This window comes from Pavona decussata, unplaced genomic scaffold (assembly GCF_977016875.1).
Source record: "Pavona decussata unplaced genomic scaffold, jaPavDecu1.1 SCAFFOLD_563, whole genome shotgun sequence".
Classification (NCBI taxonomy): domain Eukaryota; kingdom Metazoa; phylum Cnidaria; class Anthozoa; order Scleractinia; family Agariciidae; genus Pavona; species Pavona decussata.
This window is the reverse complement of record NW_028145845.1, coordinates 398,509-418,835: the sequence shown is the minus strand read 5'-3', so window position 1 is coordinate 418,835 and position 20,327 is coordinate 398,509. Positions and strand designations below refer to the sequence as shown.

General features: G+C 39.7%; 1 protein-coding gene across 2 annotated transcripts; it reads left to right on the top strand.

Moving 5' to 3' along the window:
• Window positions 1-20,327, top strand: LOC146449874 (uncharacterized). 2 transcript variants are annotated; one of them, XM_085101008.1, is made up of 9 exons: window positions 2-505; window positions 1,060-1,305; window positions 3,088-3,411; window positions 16,330-16,674; window positions 17,334-17,372; window positions 17,546-17,593; window positions 18,071-18,193; window positions 18,654-18,673; window positions 18,704-19,028. In XM_085101008.1, the coding sequence occupies exons 1-9, from the start codon at window positions 346-348 to the stop codon at window positions 18,716-18,718; spliced, it is 1,320 nt and encodes a 439-aa protein (XP_084957134.1). In that variant the 5' UTR covers window positions 2-345; the 3' UTR covers window positions 18,719-19,028. The 2 variants fall into 2 exon arrangements, with proteins under 2 accessions (XP_084957133.1, XP_084957134.1); XM_085101007.1 differs by lacking the exon at window positions 18,654-18,673 and having other exon boundaries at window positions 1-505; window positions 18,894-20,327.

Genomic DNA, 20,327 nt, shown 5'->3' with positions numbered 1-20,327 from the left:
GATCATTTTAAATTTGTTATTCGACCGATCAGTAAGTTTGTTTGTTGCCATCCTTGATATTCAGTTCCGTGGCTTCAGTTATGTTACAGACTTCCTCTTTGCCTGTTATATATAAAGCGAACAATCAACTTGACCACAAATTGAAATTAAAGAACATATGAATTTTAAAAGAGTGAATTGTGCTTCAGGGCCTCGTTTAGGGATCCATTGAAACCATTTAAATAACGTTTGCCAAATGAAAACCGCCTTGCCAGCATCTGTTGTCTGATCGAGAATTACTTCGTATGATTGGATGAATTGCAATTACAAAATGTGACGTAGGATGGCTTATTAAAAATACATGAAATGGTGGTTTACAAATATCGAGGAAGTTCGATGGGATCACGAAAGATCAACATGAAATCGCGAGCACAGGCATCAAGGCAGATCATCTGCAAAAAATACTTCAAACTCGGCGTCATGAAATTCTTTTTGCTTTGTTCTTTGTCAAGTCTGATCCTCAAAGGTATGGCAATTGTCCCTTACATTAAGTAATCATCAGAACAGCCACCGTGTGCTAAATTGCACGCGTGAAGCTAATCGAACTTTAAAACAACGGTTCCTACCACAGTGTACGCACACGATCACACTGACAGGATTTTCGCCGATCGTTTACGTTGCTTCCAACAAATTTTTACTCGGAAACTGAGGTCTCATAATTTGTCTCCTTTCCTTTCCGTTTCAATGAAAATATTGACATGCACGTGTTATGGCATAAGGCTACAATTTGTAGAGTACATTTGTAGAGTCTGAACTGTTTTGTTAAAGATTTCAACATAACCAGGAAGTCAAGTTGTGTTTACGACAAAAACTTGCAAATTTGATTCTTCTTTTGTTTCAGTCATTTTCTTTCCTTTTATTTTATTCATAAATAAAGTTAAATATGTGAGTCAGCTGTATCATAAAGCTACAATTTTTTCATAGGAACTTCAGGTGGCTTACATTCTGGTCGGCTTCCTTCTGTGAAAACACAATTTTTATAGCACAATTTTAGCTCTTTTCATTCTTTCTTCCTTACAGATGTCTCATCTGCGAGTAGCCTGGGGTGTGAAATAGTTAGAGCGGCACTTTGCTCCCCGTCAGGTGACTGTCTCTACACCAATCAGATGACAGTTAACCCAGACGCCAACATAACTCTCAACTGCTCGATCAAAAATGGAGGGACAACACTGGGAAAGACATGGAAACAAGTGAATGAAATGCTAACCTCAAACGCCCTCCTGGTCTTACAGCAGGGGAATTCAACAACTCGTATATACTTCGCACGTAAGTATCTCCTCTTTTATTTGCTGTTAAAAAAAATAATAATAAAAATGAAAGAGGTAAGATTTTCAAGAAGCATGTACATTAATTATGCGTTCTACCACTTTCATATTACATGTCATAAACCAATAAAGACAGCAATCATGAATAGAGTTTGAGTTTATCCAATACGCAATGAACTGTATAATTAATAACAGGGGTGGCGAGGAAATCTTTATTAGCCATTTGTTACAACAATGTTTCGATAAAATTTTCGAAACTTCCAAAACCGAAGGGATGCATGCCGAGTTTCGTTTTACTGCACTCGTTGACTTTGAGGCCGGTTTTTCGAAACACAATTAAACTATGATGGCTGAGTTTAATCGTTTTTCTCACGATTGAGTCACATAGATGTGGATCGTCACGTTTCGACCGCAATGCTGGTCTTCACAAGGCGATGGTGTCGATTGATTGCGTAACAGTATAAATAGCACCTTGGTTGCTGTTGATTGGTGCTGGTGACCCTATCTTAGGCTGTTGTTGATTGGAGGATTTCAATCCTTGTCGTTTAGACTAGAAATTGTTCCCTTGGCCGTCCACCTTGGTACCGATCGGCTGTTGTGTTGTTAGATCGCCGGCATCCTCGCTTCTGGAATTTAAATTTCATTATCCCTGTTGATGTTGTCAGGGTGATCATGAAGTCTTATGTGAATAGCCTCTTTAATCCTACGAGTGTACCAATGTGGGTCTCGGTCAATAAGCTTAACCTCATCTCAGAGTGGATAGTGACCTCGTCGCATTGCTGGGTTCTGAAACGGCGGAGAATTGGGTTCGAGCAAGCCGTATGTCTCTATCGTGTTCTTTAATCCGTTCATGCATAGATCTTCCCGTCTCTCCAATACAGACCTTGCCACCGTGACACTCGCAGGTTATCTTGTAGATTACTTCGTCTTGTTTTACATGATCGACAGTGTCCTTAGGTCGCACTAAGTGTGATCTAAGTGTTGTGTGAGATCTGAAAACTGTCCGTATGCCCTGTTGTTGTAGGCAATTGCGAAGAGCCTCTGATAACCCTTGACGTATAGTAGCACTGCAGTATATTAAATTTCAGGCGCAGGTTCTTTGTTCTTCTGAACGACAAGAATTGAAATCCCCCAATCACTAACAACCTAAGAGAGTACTGATCAACACGCACCATTCTACACAAACCAAGGTGCTATTTGTATGTAACGCAATCAGTCGACACCATCACCTGATGCGCGGTCGAAACGTCGCGATCCACATCTATGTGACTCAATTGTGAAACAAACAATTAAACTCAGCTATCAGTTCAAACCACGATGACGAGTAGAGTAGTAAAACCAGGTTGAACAGCAGCTGGTAATAGTTAACTTGAATTCACATGTCCTACAGTTAAAACGCGAAAAACCAGTTTCTGTTCTAAAGTAGGAGTAGTGTTTACTCCTCTCCCCTCCCCCTCCCCCCCCTTTCCCTACCTTGATGGGATGCTAGTGTTACCCCCAGCGGTATGTCGCCGGTCTCCATTTATGCACCTGGTGAAGAGAGACAACGTGTAACAAAGTTTCTTTGGTAAGATAATAATATAACTGCTGAGGCGAGGCCTTGAGTACAAACCCTCAGATCTGGCTCCCAAACTACACCAGCAACCCCCTACAGGCCGTAACGTCATCGGCAATGATCCATCGGCTCTTGGATTCACTGATTTATACTGCACAGTAAAGTTTCGTGACTGATAGGGACTTCCTTCAGGTTAAAAAATGTGTCTTAATCTTGTTCTTCTCTTAGGCGCACTACAGTTAACTTACTCAACAAATTCTCCATGGCTCATAGTAGAAAATGGCAAAGAGAATTATTTGGAATGCTATTTCCAGGGATGGCCTAATCCTAGTGTAGCATGGTACAAGGATGATAAACGAATCATAAATGGATATAAAGGCTTTTACTACACAGAGAGGGTGTTTGTAAATGATCAGAGGCCTTCAGAATACATTCTTCATTTTCCAGCTGGCGGTGAAAGATATGAAGGATTTTATACCTGCGTTGCAAAAAATAGCATTCTTGGCTGGTCGAGTACTAAACAGTCCCCTACGATTGAGGTGACATATAATTGTAAGTAATTTGGTTTGTTTCCTGATAGAACCCGTAAATAATTCGTCTCGTTAGAAGGAATTTGTTTTTTCTCGTCCCACTGTATTAAGTTTTTGGAATTTAAGGGTGGCTGTTCATGATTTTTACTTGTGCCGTGAGTCCACAACTGCCTGGAAAATCGTCGGCTTTCGGATATATATTTTTTTCGTGCCGGGAATTTCCACAGGTATCCCAAGCCCTAAGAGTCTTTGTAAAAAGTATTGCATAAGTTGTACTTCACAATTAGCCACATGTATAATTTGCTTTTGGCTACCTACAATTAAAAGAAATTTGATAAGGGGTCATACAGTTTGGTTAGATGACCAATTCCAAAAGCCAATTGCCTATCTCTAACAAACGCCTGTGTAAACGCTTTCCATGTATTGGATTTTCATGTCGTCCCAGGTGATGGGTTGTCTGAAATCCGACATATTTTTGACTTTGAAATTCGAAATCAAGGCATATGGAATCTGGAATCCAGGGGCTAGAATCTGAATCCAGTCATTGGAATCCATAATCCAGTGGAAACCCAGGAACCTTACTATTAAACCAAAACGAAAAAAAAGTTCTGGAAATTTCGGTTTGAAGTCAAATGATAAGACAATTTTCAGGAAAAAAGTCCGTCCGGAAATTGTGGAGTGCCTTCGGAGGTACTCCTCTTTTCCCATTCGGAATGGAACCGGGGAAAATTCCTTACAATTTGCATGAATCCTCCGCTTCTACGGGTATGCGCAATCTCATCCTGTTGGTCGGTCGAATTCGGAAAATCCCTTACCATTATGCAAAGGTTACACCAACCGGATTTGTCCTACAAATGGTAAGCACTCCTAGGCTCCTCTGTAATTCGGAATACTATTAATAATAGTTTTTCAAAACCACAACCCACTCCCGCAAACTAAACACACCAAACCAGCATCAGAACCAAGACGGGAAAAAGCACGGTAAAAAGAAAACCTAATGAAACGTTTTAGTACACAGCTTACAACAGTTGCCACCCAGCAGGCGTTAAAAAAAGACTTCGTGAAAGGAGAAGCTCTAAGGATTCTAAGGACAAACTGTTCTAGCCGGTTACGTTTCACGAGAACATTAACAAAAAAACTTTAGAACGCGCCTGATCTCGAGAGTTTATCCTAATAGTCTGGTGGGCAAAATCCTCTCAGCAGTTTATTTCACAGATATACAAAGAAAGCACGAACACACACACAAAAAAAGGAAATTTTACACTTTGTGACACAATTTTAGCCATCACTGCCATGTTTATAAACATTCTAATGGGCAAAAGGCATTTGGCATTTAATACAAAACCAACCACTAGTCAGAGAGAAAGGAATTTCCCTTGATATTATAGAAAAGCAAAATTAAAGCAAAACTATATATACATCGACAAAATGGACAAACAGCGGAAGTCGCACCGGACTGTCAACCCCATTTTAACATGTATAGTGCACAAATTCGTGCTTTAATAGCAGGACCTGCTATCCAAAATAAAATAAAACAAGAATTAAAACCTTTGGAATCTGGATTCAAGCCGAAGTATGGAATCCGGAATCCACAGTGCGGAATCCGGAATCCAACTCCCCCTTGGCGATTCATGGCCTTAACTGCGGCAATCAAGAAATTTCGCCCGGAGGTGTGCAAAATGAAAAAAAAAAAAAAAAAAAAAATCGAAAATTCCCAAACTTTGCCAGGACATGGGTCTAGATGAAGTATTACTAGAAAAAAAAAATACTTTGAGTTCGATTAGATTTTTATTTTTGGCGAACGGCGACAAAGTCGGTTCGGCCGCTCCAACATCCACACCATACGTTACTTGAAAGTCGCCTAAAAATAAAAAAAAAATAACAGTTAATCCGATCATTAAACATCTTAATCAAAAGAATGCATATTTAGGAACAGTCTGAAGTGTTAGTTATTCAATTCCATCGCGAACTAAATATTTTTTGGATTTTTAATTTTTTTTTTTTATATTTCGCCAATTTTGGCGGAGCAAAAACATGGCAACATTGGGAGGGTAAAATCCCTTCTTGGTACATGGCGCGCACAGATTGAGTTCGATTGAGTTCGATTGAAATTTAGTTCGATTGGGTTCGATTTACTATGCCGGGAGTAAAGAATGCAACAGAAAAAAATATTTATACAGTGTTCATTCAGAAGGTGTTATAAAATGAGAGTTATGTCTGTTAGAGAAATAGTTTCGCGCCAATGGAGTCTGACTGGGTGTTAAGACTCGGTTTCTTCTTGCGGATCCAAAGCATTTCAAAGATTAAGCGATTAAGCTTTCCCTGACATTTCTTTAGGATGGTGAAGTTGCTTTTCAGGTCGCCAATTGTCAGTGACACGTGCGAAGGCTTGTATCCTCACCATTCATTTCGTGCGGCTCCGCTGCTCAACCCTAAAACGTAACACTAATTCTGCGAACAATCTCACCAGCAACGCGAGCTAGCCTACCGTCAATACGATCAAGTTCGTGTACGCGCACCACGTACAAAAATTCGTGTCGCCTCAATACAGTCTATGAGGGTCACTAGATGATTTCAATTATATGATCACTGCTGTTCATTGTGAGAGAACAAAACAACAAATACAAAGTTAAAACCATACAAAATAATGGGTAGTTTGTTATTTTTCCATGCTCTTGCTAGAAGTAGCTCAAAACAAGTTGCCGGGTGGCCGTCAAAGACTGGGATCTAATTCTTTAACGACGTTTTACTCAAAAGACACCCATATAATCCTACCTAGAATCTTGTCATTTAAACTTTGGATGAAAATAAAACACGCAAATCTGTAAGCGACGTAGAAGGATGCAGGTATTGACTCAGTGACAACCAACACCCACCACCCTTTCCGTCGTTGTTTAGTTTTCATTATTTGCATGGTTTCCTTCGCTAAAAACGAAAAGGGCTGCAAGTTTCATAAAAGAGGACTATATAGCAGTCACATTTGTTAACCTAAGGATATTCTCTACGCGCTGAGTTAGACAATACCCAGGACAAAATGGTCCCAGGGTTAAGGTGATTCCACCGAAAAAGAAGGAGTATTTAAAATTGTCTAAGACTTGGTCCAGTTCATGGCTATGTTATGAGCATTACAAAAATGCAATAAAAAATGGGGGTCACCGTGCTCGTTTTTGTGCAACCTGAATGGCTATTATAGTAAATAGATGACCCACGAGGTTTACATTAGGAACGCTAGTAATCAGAAAAGGGAAATATCATTTCTTGTAGAAAAACTAATTTCTTGTATTAAAATATCGAAGTAGTTGAACAAAATTTACTTTAATCTTACACAACAAACTATTTTAATTGAACTGGAATAAAGATTATGAAAGAAATTAAAGATTTTGCTGCGTGTGCACGTAAGCAGCACTACCTAAATACGTGCTTTTTAAAGCATTCAAATAAAAATATCTCAAAGTAGAGTATTAAACTTTTCTTTAAATCGCGATATATAGTGGCCAACCCTATGCCATTTAAATTGATGCATTAAAAAATGGGGTCACCGTGCTCGTTTAGAAGAAAAGGACCATTTATTTTCCTGCCGAGCTTAACCTCAAGGAAATCCCGTAATATTGTGCGTGCGCGCGCTAAATGACGCGAAAAATTATGCGCAGTAAGGATGCGCAATGCAATTCGGTGGAATCACCTTAAATGATGAATACCCGCTTATCTTTGGTACTCTTAAAAAGGTCTCCTAAAAATGATAAAAAAAACAACCAGACATCAATGTATTATTTCAAGATTCCAAACAAGCTCCACAAACTTCTAGAGAAAGCGTAACGACTGGAATGCCTTTTCTTTGCAATTTGGACGTGTGGCTGCGTGGCCACGTGAACGCCTGGGTATTTGTCACGCGATCTTTTCCTTTGGTTCGAACGCGTCGGCCGGTGGCCGTCTGCAACTTGTGAGACAAAAAGTAGATACCTATCTTCATGTTAAGTGCTCACAGTTTGGTTTGTACATATCTGAAAATAGTAGTCGAACCTTAGTAATCTTAGTAGTCGAACCTCCCTTTGCGACCACCTCTCATAAGCGACCACTTTTCGACAATACCGAAAGTTTTCAAGTCAAGTCACTATCGGTGGAACCACTTTAGGCGACCACCTCTTGTAAGAGACCACCGCTAATAAGCGACCACTTTTAGAGATGATTGTTTAAAATTTTCAATTGTTATAAACCTCCCGTAGGCGACCACTTGACATGGTGCAATCTGCTGTTCCTCTCACGGGCGGAAGTTGAAAAATGTGTCGCTAAAACATATTGGCCACATCATTGCATTGGACGCCGTAAACCTCACAGTCGGAGCTATCGGAAGTGTACATTAGAATAAACTTAATCAGATTGAATCCCTTGTAGGAGAGTCCAGCGTGTTGAGCTGTCGTGCAGTGTGTGTATTGATTTAAGAGCGGCGGTCAGGAAAAAGCGAGCAAAATCTGAATTTTCCGGCGAAACTTAGCAGAATCGATATCTTTCATCTTTGGTCCATAATAAGGTTTTACTAAAGTAAGAATCATGGTGTGGCTGAAATTGGCCAGAAACACTTGCGTTTTGAGAAAATCAGGAAAATCAATCGAAGGCTTGTGAACTGAAAAATAATTGAATTTTAAACCGGAAAATCACCACTTTTAATTGTCTCCGCGTTTGTTTTAGAAGAAGCGTACGAAAATCGGGATTCCTTATATCGAAAGACAACCTCTTTCTGATATGATACCCGATGAATTTGTGGTTCTAATTTTATCTGGCAAATTTAAACAATTTAAAACCTGCGACATATTTTTACAGCTGGCGAACTCTGCAACGTAGTGCCAAGGATGTTTCGAAAACGAAGACCCCAAAAGCGAAGACCGAAGACCTAAGACCCCCTGATCGAAAACGAAGACCCCCTCATCGAAAACGAAGACCCCCTCATCGAAAACGAAGACCCCCTGATCGAAAACGAAGACCCTTTGATCGAAAACGAAGACCCCCTGATCGAAAACGAAGACCATTTCGCCTCAGCTCAGACCTAAAGACAAATTCTGTCAAGTGCCTTTGTCAGTATTGACATACACAAGACAGCATTTGTATTAAACTGCGATTTAGGGGAAAATTAGGTATCATTACAAATCCTGGGAGGGGAAGGAGTGGGTTGACAATACTCGTGTTCGTTTACCTAAAACAAAATATGGAATCCGGAATCCGGAATCCGGAATCCCGGATCCGGAATCCGGAATCTGGAATAAAAAAAAAAAAAAAAAAAATGAAAATTCGTCGACATGAAAATTTCAACGAAGGTTAAAGTCACTTGGGAAACAGTTTTTATAGCTCTTGAAAAATTATAATATCAGTCAGGAGCCCAGTGAAATTTTCAAAAGTTTGCCCAAGTGTTAGTATTCTAAGACAGTCCCTTTAAAGCGTAAAACTTTAAAACACACCAAAACGACACCTATCTATTTTTATAAAATCAAATAAACAGAATCTGTAAATCAGGAAAGACTTTATTTTCTTTCTATTTTTCTTTTTCTCTGCAACTTGCCGTATGCTGATTGGCTTGTGAGTAGGGGATTTTCGTTCTTTCGGAAAAGTTAGGGGAGAGGGATGTGTACGATTGGTGGTGTTTTGACAGGCACAGTAGGCAAATTAGCGCATTCACAATGGTGACGATGGAAATATATCTTTACACATGTCATAACATTGTGACTAACGTATATTACGGCTCAACAAATTGTTTGGGCATAAGGGTGGGAATGGGGCTTAAAATATTTAGACTTATTACCTCTAAATCAAAATCAATAGATCTACCGGCTTCCAAGGTATCTAGAATTAGAGGATATAAAATAATTTGTTATCTAAAGCCTGCTATTGTGATTACTAAATTATGGGAAATCGTTCACAGGTTCCTGAAGTTCTTACTGTATTTCAAAAAAGGCCATCGACATAAAACGTTTCCTTTGTACTGGCAGCTCGACACTCTTTTGTAAAAAGGTGCATAAATGAATACATGCATACATGATTGAACGTACGAATGTATGACAGAACCACGACCGAGTGAGTGAGTGAGCGAAGGAACGAAAGGAATGAAAGAATGAACGAGCGAACGGACGGACGGACGGATGGATGAGTTGATAAATGAATAAATAACTTTGCCCGCTGTCTATCCAGGGGCCCGTTTCTCGAAAGTCCCGGTAACTTATCGGGCCCGAAATCAAATATTCAAATGAAAATCTAAAGAATAAAAGTGCGGGTCGTAGCTAACAAACCAGTCCATTTTGTTTTGTTAACTAATAGTTTTGTCATATTATCTGCAAAACTATTGAAACCTCGACCTTGAATGTAAACAACAGCTTTCCGGGCCAGTTAATTATCGGGACTTTCGAGAAACGGGCCCCAGGGTCGGTGCCAATTCAAAGCTTTTTTTTTTTAAGATGAAATCTAAGCCACCCCAATACGGATTTGTTTCAAGACTTTTTATATTATTATGCAAAGACAGTGAGTCTTGCGAAGAGTTGATGAGTGACAAACGCAACACTGACTCTTTTCTCTAGTTACGTTTCATTGTCTATCTACGTGCTATGGCAGGAGGAAACGTTATCGAGTAGGAAGAGGTGTGGGGATATTTAAGGGTACGTTTGAAGATTGGGAACCTTTGTTCCAAATGAGTGGCTCAACTGCCTAAGCAATTGAAATCTAAGGGAAACTTTTCCAAAGCTATAAAAACTGTTTCCCAAGTGATTTTAACCTTCGTTGAAATTTTCATGTCGACGAATTTTCATTTTTGTTTTTTTTTTATTCCAGATTCCGGATTCCGGATTCCGGATTGCGGATTCCTTGTTTTAGGTAAACGAACACGAGTATTGTCAACCCACTCCTTCCCCTCCCAGGATTTGTAATGATACCTAATTTTCCCCTAAATCGCAGTTTAATACAAATGCTGTCTTGTGTATGTCAATACTGACAAAGGCACTTGACAGAATTTGTCTTTAGGTCTGAGCTGAGGCGAAATGGTCTTCGTTTTCGATCAGGGGGTCTTCGTTTTCGATCAGGGGGTCTTCGTTTTCGATCAGGGGGTCTTCGTTTTCAATGAGGGGGTCTTGGGTCTTCGTTTTCGATCAGGGGTCTTCGTTTTCGATGAGGGGGTCTTAGGTCTTCGGTCTTCGGTCTTCGCTTTTGGGGTCTTCGTTTTCGAAACATCAGGCATTCCGAGACTTTTGCTTGAATGTCCTGGTCTGTCGCTCTGTTCATGTGATGATATGTACGTTAGACATGTTAAGCACACACTCATATGACCTGTTCGCGATACGATGAGAATACTTGTGCATAGTATTTCTAAATTCAAATACTTATTAGCTGTGTACAAGCTTACTAGCTATACTAGTAAACCATCTAAAGTAGACGGCGCGCATACAGCGCATATGCATTTCTCAAAGACGATACTATTCTTGATACTATATTACAATGACATACAACGGCATACAAGACTGACATACCTCAGTAAACGGTCTTTAGCTGCGTAGGTAGCGTTAACGCAAAACGATTTTGGCGATTCCTAAAACAAAAATGTTAACATTTAAAAAAATAAATCAAGGATTTTCTAAATGTGTTAACCAGCAAAGAAGATCTGGTTGTCGAAACTCTAAGCACACAAAGAAGATAATACACAATTACATAGAATTAACTGTTATCTAACTTGGTCAGAACAATAAGTCTTAACGGCATACTCAGAATAGTAGAGCAGAAACTACACAGCTACCCGAGAAGAGAAAGCACAGAAAACTTACCTTGTTGAAATAAAATCAAAACTATATTTCCCCACTCTCTAGAAGGATGTAGCCAAAAGCGTTTGTTGAGACGTGACCGCGCCGGCAATAGCAACGTTTTTGACCGCTCGGCTGTCACACATGCACAGGGGTCAATAAATGTTGTGTAATATGACGCTGCGCATGTCTAGATAGACGAATTGTAAGTGACCATATAACTAGGCCGCACACTGAGTCCATTCTTCGCACTTCCAGGGTCTAATTTTCTAGGGGCCGGCTGGTAATCAAGTCTACCAGGGAAAACCTCACATCACAATTTACCAGCTAGATTCATCCCGAAAATGAACATTTTCCAGCTAGGATGAGCTTTTGAGTTTAAATTAGTAAGCAAGCAATTGTTTTGATGCGGGCCTCCCAGCAAGTTCCATGCCAGTGCATAAGAATCCCAGCCAGCGCACTAAGCCCTGGGGAGCGGATATTTTGTATATCGGCTCCGGTGAGCACTCCTGAAACATCCTAGTGCCAAAGGTCAAGCACACATTTCAGTATGTGGTATAACTCGAAATATTCTCATACTTTAGCTTTCAGTAACAATTGCCTTGATGTACTTCATACCTTAAATTCAGGCTGGGTTCTCCATTGAGATTTTCACAAAAGGTTGTTACAGTTGGCTAATTTCGACCACGACATCGTTTGGCGGAATCAAGTATTAAACTGCACTGAAAACAAACCGACGCGACGGGTAAATTGCCAATTACAGCTTCAAGGCCTTCAACAATGCTCCTATCTTGCTTTGTCAGAAGGATTTCTGTTTTCCCCTCACTTCCTTTTATCCATTATCGACGGAAAAAGAAGGAATCGAAAAGATTTAGACATGTCTGACAAAGTTGCGTGACAGCAAATATGCAAATTAGTTTGATCGTCACTGAGATATGGCAGAAGGCAGTAGGGAGGGGGTGGGGGACGGGAAAGGAATTCATATAAACACCTTTGTTCCAAACAATTGCTTTAACCGGCCCGTAGTAAGGCTAAAACAACTTGGGGGCGGGGGGGGGGGGGGGGGAATTGTGAACATCAAAAAGGAGCAGATTTAGTAAGCAAAACAATATAACTTTGCACTTGCATCACACTATTTGGTACATTTCTTTGCCGTCACTGTACGCGGACTACACGTTTGAAGGAGGACGTAAAAAGACAACGATAAATTTTCCTTTCTCTTTTTCCAGTGAACTTGGAATCGGGAAGTAAGAATCCTTCCGCACAAGGAGAATTCGCCTAAAATAAAAAAAAAAATAGTAATAAAAAAAAGTGAGCTGGAATTATCGCGATGAAGTTTTAAAAGAACGCGAATTCTCTTTATAGGTAATGTTTTCGAATTCGCTACTGACAAATACAAATCGGTCATAAGGATTTTGGTTCTTATTTGCGATTCACAAGGAAGGAATGCCTTTGTTGCTGTTGTATAAAAATCGAATGTTAGCGGTGGAAACTGTCAGGTAATAAACAAATGATTAAAGGTTGTGAAAAGGCACTTACAGGTTAGAATTCAAGATTGATTGTTGCACATTATTGCTATTTGCCAATTTTTTATTTTTTGACACATTGTTTTCTCACAATTTCAAAAATTCTGGAGGGAGGGGGGGGGGGGGGCTTGCCGCTCCCCTTGCGACGGACTTGTTTAACAGTGTGGCTTTATATACCAGCTGCTTCAAGAGATCTAGGATAACGAACTCTTTGTGACAACTTTTACGCAAATGACTAATACCCGTGGTTCTTTATTGAGTTTTATTTTTCGTAACGACCAGCAACGAAAACCGTCAATGCGAAAGATACACGGGAGGAACAGATATTAAAACCTACACTCAGTAAATGAAGTGCAGAGCGAAAATCCACTTCTTCTCTAGAGGCGGGGGGGGGGGGGGGGGTGGGGGGTGGCTTTACTAGTTACATAACCTTATATTTCAGCTTCTTCATTGTTTCACTTAGAACACCATAAGCTGCTTCCCTTGTTCTAAGGATTAAACTAGGACGATGCCATGGCATGCAGACCTAAAACTCTTAGCATTAGGCCTCTTTACGGCGTGGCAAAGACACAAACTTCACACTTTCAAGAGCTGGGATCAGGCTTCTTTTTTCTTCATTTGAAAAGTTTTCAATACTTTCCTTTAATAGGGATAATACGTCTTTCGCATGGACGTTACATAAGCCTGAAAAGCTCCAACTAGGTCTTACTGATGTCTTACTTTCCTCAAAAGAAGTGCCTTTTTACGAGGTGATGGACAAAAAGTCGTCCCGGATCTACAGTCAGTAGCACTAGAACTAGGGTTCCAAGCACAGAAAAAATAAATAAATAAAAAAAAACACTGAAAACTTCACGTTTAATGTAATTAACGGCTTTCATCGCATATGATGAACTGAAAATACACCTCGGAATGCTAATATACTACGCTGGAAAAGACTGAAATGTGAAAAAAGGTAAAGTGTTACATCAGACGTTTTTACAGTTCACTATATATAAAAGGTAATGGAAATTATGTATACGCATACCTGAACCAACTGGAATAAATAGTCCTAGTTTCTTCCATATCTAATGGCACGAATTTTTTGCCAAGTCCTCGTTCTGCTTTTGCGACTTTTTGCGCCTGGCCGTCATGGCCTCGATATCGGCGGAGGAATTTGACACTCATTTGAACCTCGACGCCAGCCAATGCCCAGAGATTAGCGGTGTCGAAGACAAATCGTCAATTCCGAAAGGTTTAACTCCATGGTGAAGGAGATAACCGTTCTTGTCAGAATAAGTTCAATTTCGGTTTTCTATATCGGCAATTAAAATATATTGACAAGGAAGACTTGTGACCCGCGATGTTCCTTTTGCAATTTACTTCAGTTGATCTGCTCCTGTCTCTGGGGTCATAAGAGCAAGGACCTACGACCAAAGAGCTAAAAGAACACTTAACTTCCATGACAGCACAAGAACATTAAACCAAAGTGACGAATTTTCCAGTTTCCGTTATTGAATTTATCTTACTCTTACTTTACTATATGTAATTCAATTTACTTTGGTAAACACCAGTGCGTGATATTATTCACTGATTATTGTTGATTTTGGAATTTATAAAACGCAACCCTAACTATTTAGTGAATTAAAAACAGAATAGAAAAGTTTGACCGGTCTGAAAAGTTTGACCGGTCTCCAATTTTTATTTCGGGGAGCATTTTACCATAGCCATAGGGGAGAACTTCAACCCCATAGATTTCCTTTCTGATGCGGTTTCATTAGCAATCTGACATCTGAGCGAACTCATGAAATTGGCATCAAGACGCTTACTGGTCCTTACTAGATATGGTTTTATAAGCAAAAATCTCACGGTGCAAACAAGAAAAATCGGTTCCAAGCCCGGACTTTTCCTTATTCACATTAAAAAGGATGTAAAGTTTAAAAGACATTTGTTTTTATTTTATTGTCACGGTAACGCAACAAAGGTTGTTTACTCAGCCGTTGTAGGAGTTTTAAACGAATCATGGTGACTTCAAAACCGTCGTGTGAAGTGCTTAATTCAAAACCCAGGCTGATTTTAATATATTGTCAAGAACAACATTAAATTACTCGAAAGGCAAAGATTAAGAAAAATTGGCCTTATACCACATAGCGAAAACCATCTTTAAAATGTATCCGTTTTTGCGGGATTTTTTCTGTTTAAAAAAGAGACATTTTCCTAAGCTCTGTTTGCTTTTATTAATAATGGTTAAGTCTAGTTCAAACTCTTCTTTAAAAGTGTGTAGCTTCCTCTGTCAATACCGAGTATAAAAATACCATGGATCTTCTTTCCTTGCAGATGAAGAGTCAGTTCAGAATATTAATTTCACACTGCCGTGCGGGTACTTCCGGGATCCTCGCGGGTCAAATGTTTTTCTTCTCAGTTTTCTAGAACGTTAAGCGCTCCTAGAGAAAACTAAAGGCGTCAAATTTGTTCTCTACTTAAGGGATTTTTGTAGCCAGAAAATGAGCAGAATTGATTTTACGAGTTCTGCCACCAAATGCTCGATATTTCGTGACCGCCACTCTTAATACTTAATGTCAGCCCACGTTTTAAGCGTTAATTAAACTGACACGCGCGGCCTCTGTGAAGTGCTTAGAACTGTCCTGCAGCAGTTTATTGTTAGCTCCCAACTTATCGACGTACAAGTGTGGGATTGTCTTGCAACATACACGCCTGCTGGTGTTTTGAATGCGTGTAGCCACGTACATCACAGGTTTCATAGAATAGTTGTTAACTTTTTACTTATGTTCCATTCCTTGAAAAATTTAGACAACGCCACCTGGAGTAACAAAAGAGTCAAGTTTCATTTACAAGAATTGTCTAAATCGCTGTATTAAGTAATTTGTGAGATACAAACAATAATCAACATATACCCTAAGATTTTTGCCTAGAATAATTTTTGACCACTCTTAATATATTTGTAGCTAAGAAACGTTATCACTGGGTTTCGATAAGCGACTATCAACTCAAGTAACGTATGGTGAAAACCGATGTGGGAGCGACCAAACCGACTTTGTCGCCGTTCGCCAAAAATAAAAATCTAATCCAACTCAAAGTATTTTTTCTAGTAATACTTCATCTAGACCTATGTCCTGGCGAAGTTTGCGAATTTTCGATTTTTTTTTTCCTTTTGCTCACCTCCAGGCGAAATTTCTGGTCAGTTAATAATAGATAGTTTAGGTGGGGTTTAACAAAACCACTTTCTAAGCCGTTTACAATTTTGCCACTATTACATCTAAACGTTGGCAGTTGCTGACTGGAGCAAGAAGGCTTGCATTCCAGACTAGAAACTATTCATCTAGTTCAAATGTAACACTTATAAACGGATTTGGAGGCCCACTGATTTTCTTACGCCACGGCCTAAGTAAAACTTTGTTTAACTATCTGGCCCTGACAGTTTCACCGTAAGAACGAGTTCCTGTCAAAATAGGAAGAAAAAAAAAGAGATGCAGTTGGAATGAAACATACCTATGTATTGTAAAATTGGCTCAATTAATCTTTTAAAATTCAAGGCTGAATTATATCACAATTTACGATTTTAATCGGATTATATCACTTACGTGGCTCTTTAGCATCTGTTTTCCTGAACTACATTCGAAAGAATAATTAAAATTACTCTAAACACAGGCCTACGGGATTACAGCCCAACTACTGGTCATAAATCTTCAAAGAATCACGCCACAGCCAATACAAACACCACCCTAAAGTGCTTTGTTGACTCACAATTGGATTATGAGTTTGACTGCGACCTTGAATGGCATTTCAACAACAAGTCGCAGCAATTGAAATCCAGTGGAAAGTATACGACAGATTTATCGGAAACAAACAGAAAATGCAAATGGGCTTTTACCCTCACCATTAACAACGTTACGGATGATGATGAAGGGACGTATAGCTGTCACATGAACTGTCACGACGGATGGAAAAAAAATTCAGCGTCCATTGAGTTAGATGTTTATCCTCCGCAAATTGGTAAGAACTATTTTTCAGTTCCATTTTAGGCAATATTTGAATACTTGGTGGACGGTCGGTCTGGCAGTTGGTTTGTCGGCTGGTCGGTCTGTCGGTCACTTGATTGCCTAGTTAGTCAGTCGGTAAGTGAGTTGGTTGGTTGGTTGTTTGGTTGGACAGTGGTTCAGTCAGTCACACGGTTGGTTATTTGGTTGGTGGATCCGTCGGTCCGGGAGGCGGTTGGTTGATCTGTCAGTTTGTTGGCTAATGGGTGGATCAATCTGTTAGTTGGTTGTTTGGTCAGTCGGTTGGTCAGTAAGTTGCTGGATTGGCCAGTCGGAAGGGTTGGTAGGTGGGTTGGTTTGTTGATTATGTTGTTGGTTGGTCGAACAATTGGTTCAGTGGTAGGTTGGGGATTGACTCATGGCTGAATGACTTATTGGTGTACACAGAGTGGCTCACTCACTGACTCTCGTTCAGTTTGCAATAAGCAATAAGCAACAAACCAATCACTAACACGACGAAAGCACTTATACTGAAGAAGCAGATAGCTGTTTCTTGAAGCGCAAATCAATTTTTCAACATGTACAAATTCAAGATAAATCTGCATTAACGAGGTCATTAAAATCAACTTCTCATTCAAATATTTTCTAAGGTTCGACTTTTAATTTTAACTGCAGGGACCGTTCCAATTACAAGAGAGAAAATAAACATTTCAGGTACTGATTTCTTCATTCCTTAACTATGACGCTTTAAGATAAGGCTGTGGTCTACTGAGATACTCCGTTCTTGGTTTGAAATGGTTGACCCCAGTAGAATGCGTCCTCGCAGTGTGTTCTATTCCTAATCATTCGTCCATTGTCACTGTTACTAAATAAATTATCTTTTCCAGTTGTTTCAGCAAAGGCAAAACATCCAGTTGAGGTACCCAACAAATCAGGTAAATATTGAACCCTCGAGTCGAGCAGGTTATCCTCCTCGAATGCAGCTTTCTACAGCATAACCCTGCTTTAGAAGGTCTTCGATCATTGTTTGTAAGAGCTGCTTTCAGAGCTGGCCTCTTAAGTCAAACCCGTTTTCAGACCTGGAGGAATGGCGTTGGCGTATTTGAAGTGGCAAATTAAGCTTTATTACGGCGAAAGCGAAGTTTTGCAATATCTCCTTTTCATTTTAAGATGAAGAGAAAAACGCGTTGAGATATGTTTTGGCGCTTACTGTAACACCCATACCCAATCGGACCAAAACGTCTCAAAACCGTACCCACAGCATTTAATTAAGGAGGTCCATATCTCAGCCGCAATAGTTCGGACACCGGCTACTTCCACAAACAAACTATTGTAGCAAATCAACCCCAACCAAAGTAATTCGGCGTTGCCAATATAACTTTATGTGTCACGAACTTCTTAATTTTCCTTAGGGGAGAGCCGAAAGAGATGGATCTCGCCCGTCATTGCTTTATCGGCAGGAGGTGCCTTTGTTGTGATCATGTTAGCCAGTCTTCAATACCTCAAGGAAAAGTGTGCATCCAGGAACTTTAAGCGTAAGTTAAATACGTTTTATTCGATGAGTGAAAAGGATAGCAATTTTACCAATCCGTTCATAGAATCCGAGGGCTCTTCCACAGCGGGTGGTCTGGCGAACGAAATCCTGCAGACTCAATATTAAGCAAGGGACAGCAATCTGGGTCACAGTTAAACCGATTAACCTGAGTTCATGTTCGGGTTTTCGTGCGGTCGGTCAACGCCAAAGATACTTGACTGCTGATGAGAAATTAACATGGGCTTTTAACACAAAGAAGTGAATTCGTACAGTCTGAAAAATTCTTTTCGGGCTTTTCGTAATTTTCTTGAACAACATCAACAAACTTTATTTACCTCAGAGTCACCAAAAAGCATTTACAATGTAATACACAAATAACAGGGGTACTGGCTGCCTGAAATAACCTTAGAGTTAAAAATGCCAGGTAGCCAGTTAACAGAAAATATATTTTATATGTTCAGGTCAGGCACATAAACAAACATAGACACAAGTGCAAACAAACATAGACACAAGTGCAAAAATATGAAGAAACAGAGTTCAGATGATGGTGATATCCGAAAATCTGGAAGCGGCAGGTTGCAATACAGTGTAAACTGACAATTTATTAACGTCGAGCCGCTGTGCACAGGAGAAATTGAAATAGGCTTTTGTAGTTGATAACCCTGTTTATTAAATATTTGGTGATTTGCTTCTCAAAACAGGCTGTCCAGTTGAAGAAGGTACGGGCAGTAAACTGTTTATCAGTTACAGCTCAAAAGACTTTACGTGGGTCAGTGAAAATCTGATCTCTCTTCTCGACAAACATTCGATACCATACAGCATTCACATCCGGGACTTCGAGCTTGGAAAGCCCATCGTCCAAAACATGGCGGACAGCGTGTACGGCAGCCGCCAAGTGCTGATTGTTATGTCTGACAACTACCTGGCCAGCAACTTCTGTCGGCAAGAGCTGCACATGGCCTACCAGAGACGGGTAGACACGGGGGGTTCGTATCTGATTCTTGTGATGATTGGCAACTTCAAGAAAAAGCGATTGCCTGGAGCCTTGAGAAAAACGAAATAACTGGATTTTGAGAAGCACATTAAGAAGCAGGACTGGGAGGAGAAATTGCTGGAAGCTGTATTTAGAGACAAAATTATTAACGTTTAGAGAGAGATTTGATTGAGCCAACATTTTGAACCCCTCTCACCAAAAACTCACCCCTCACCCCTTCCCTCGGGAAGCGGGAAACTTAAAAAAATTAGTTAGAAGTTACTTTGATTTCTTAAAAATAAGGACGGTGCCTACTAATACAGAGGTATTTTTGTGCAGTTTATTACTATGCGGGAAAAGTAGGTCTTAGCAAGGGCTATTGGAATCTAAAAAGAAAATTGGGGTAACTACGAATTTTTTAGAGATCATTAAGAAACAATAATTCTAAAAAGTGCTAAAAATACAAAACAATCTATCGCATTTTTTTTTTATCAAATTGAAGCTTTAGTATCTCTGAAAAATGTATGGTTACCCACAATTTTATTTTCAAATACCAAGAGCACTTGCTAAGTTCTGCTTTCTCTGCACAGTTTTAAGCCACGCAGAAATATCCCTGTGTTAGTAAGCACCCTCCATAGGAAACCCGAGTGTCTCGAGATGGGCAAAAGGTATGAGCAGGAACAAAAGTAGACACTGTCCTTTAAACGAACGATCGAAAACGTTGTTAAGCTCATTCACGTGTAAACTTTTCCAAGCATATTTTTCTCACGGCTTAAGCTGTCAAAGTCGGCGCGAAAAAATGCAGGCAATAGGATAAAATTCGAAAACCTGATAATTTACATTTTAGCCAAGGTATAGGGATAAAATAACGGTTTTCCCTGCAAAAAGGTCTGGTAGCCTTTTTGACGCATACGTTGAGTCATCTATTTACTTATTTATTATTTAGCTTGATGGTTAGTTAGTTAGTTAGTTAGTTAGTTAGTTAGTTAGTTAGTTAGTTAGTTAGTTAGTTAGTTAGTTAGTTAGTTAGTTAGTTAGTTAGTTAGTTAGTTAGTTAGTTAGTTAGTTAGTTGGTTGGTTGGTTGGTTGGTTGGTTGGTTGGTTGGTTAGTTAGTTCGTTGCACTGTAATAATTCGTTTCTTAAATACTGGTAATTTCTACA

Coding starts and splice junctions, on each gene's coding strand:
- LOC146449874 (XM_085101007.1), top strand. CDS start 346: ATGGTGGTTTACAAATATCGAGGAAGTTCGATGGGATCACGAAAGATC. Junction 1,306..3,087: donor AACTCGTATATACTTCGCAC/GTAAGTATCTCC, acceptor TTCTTCTCTTAG/GCGCACTACAGTTAACTTAC. Junction 18,194..18,893: donor TGCATCCAGGAACTTTAAGC/GTAAGTTAAATA, acceptor TTCTCAAAACAG/GCTGTCCAGTTGAAGAAGGT.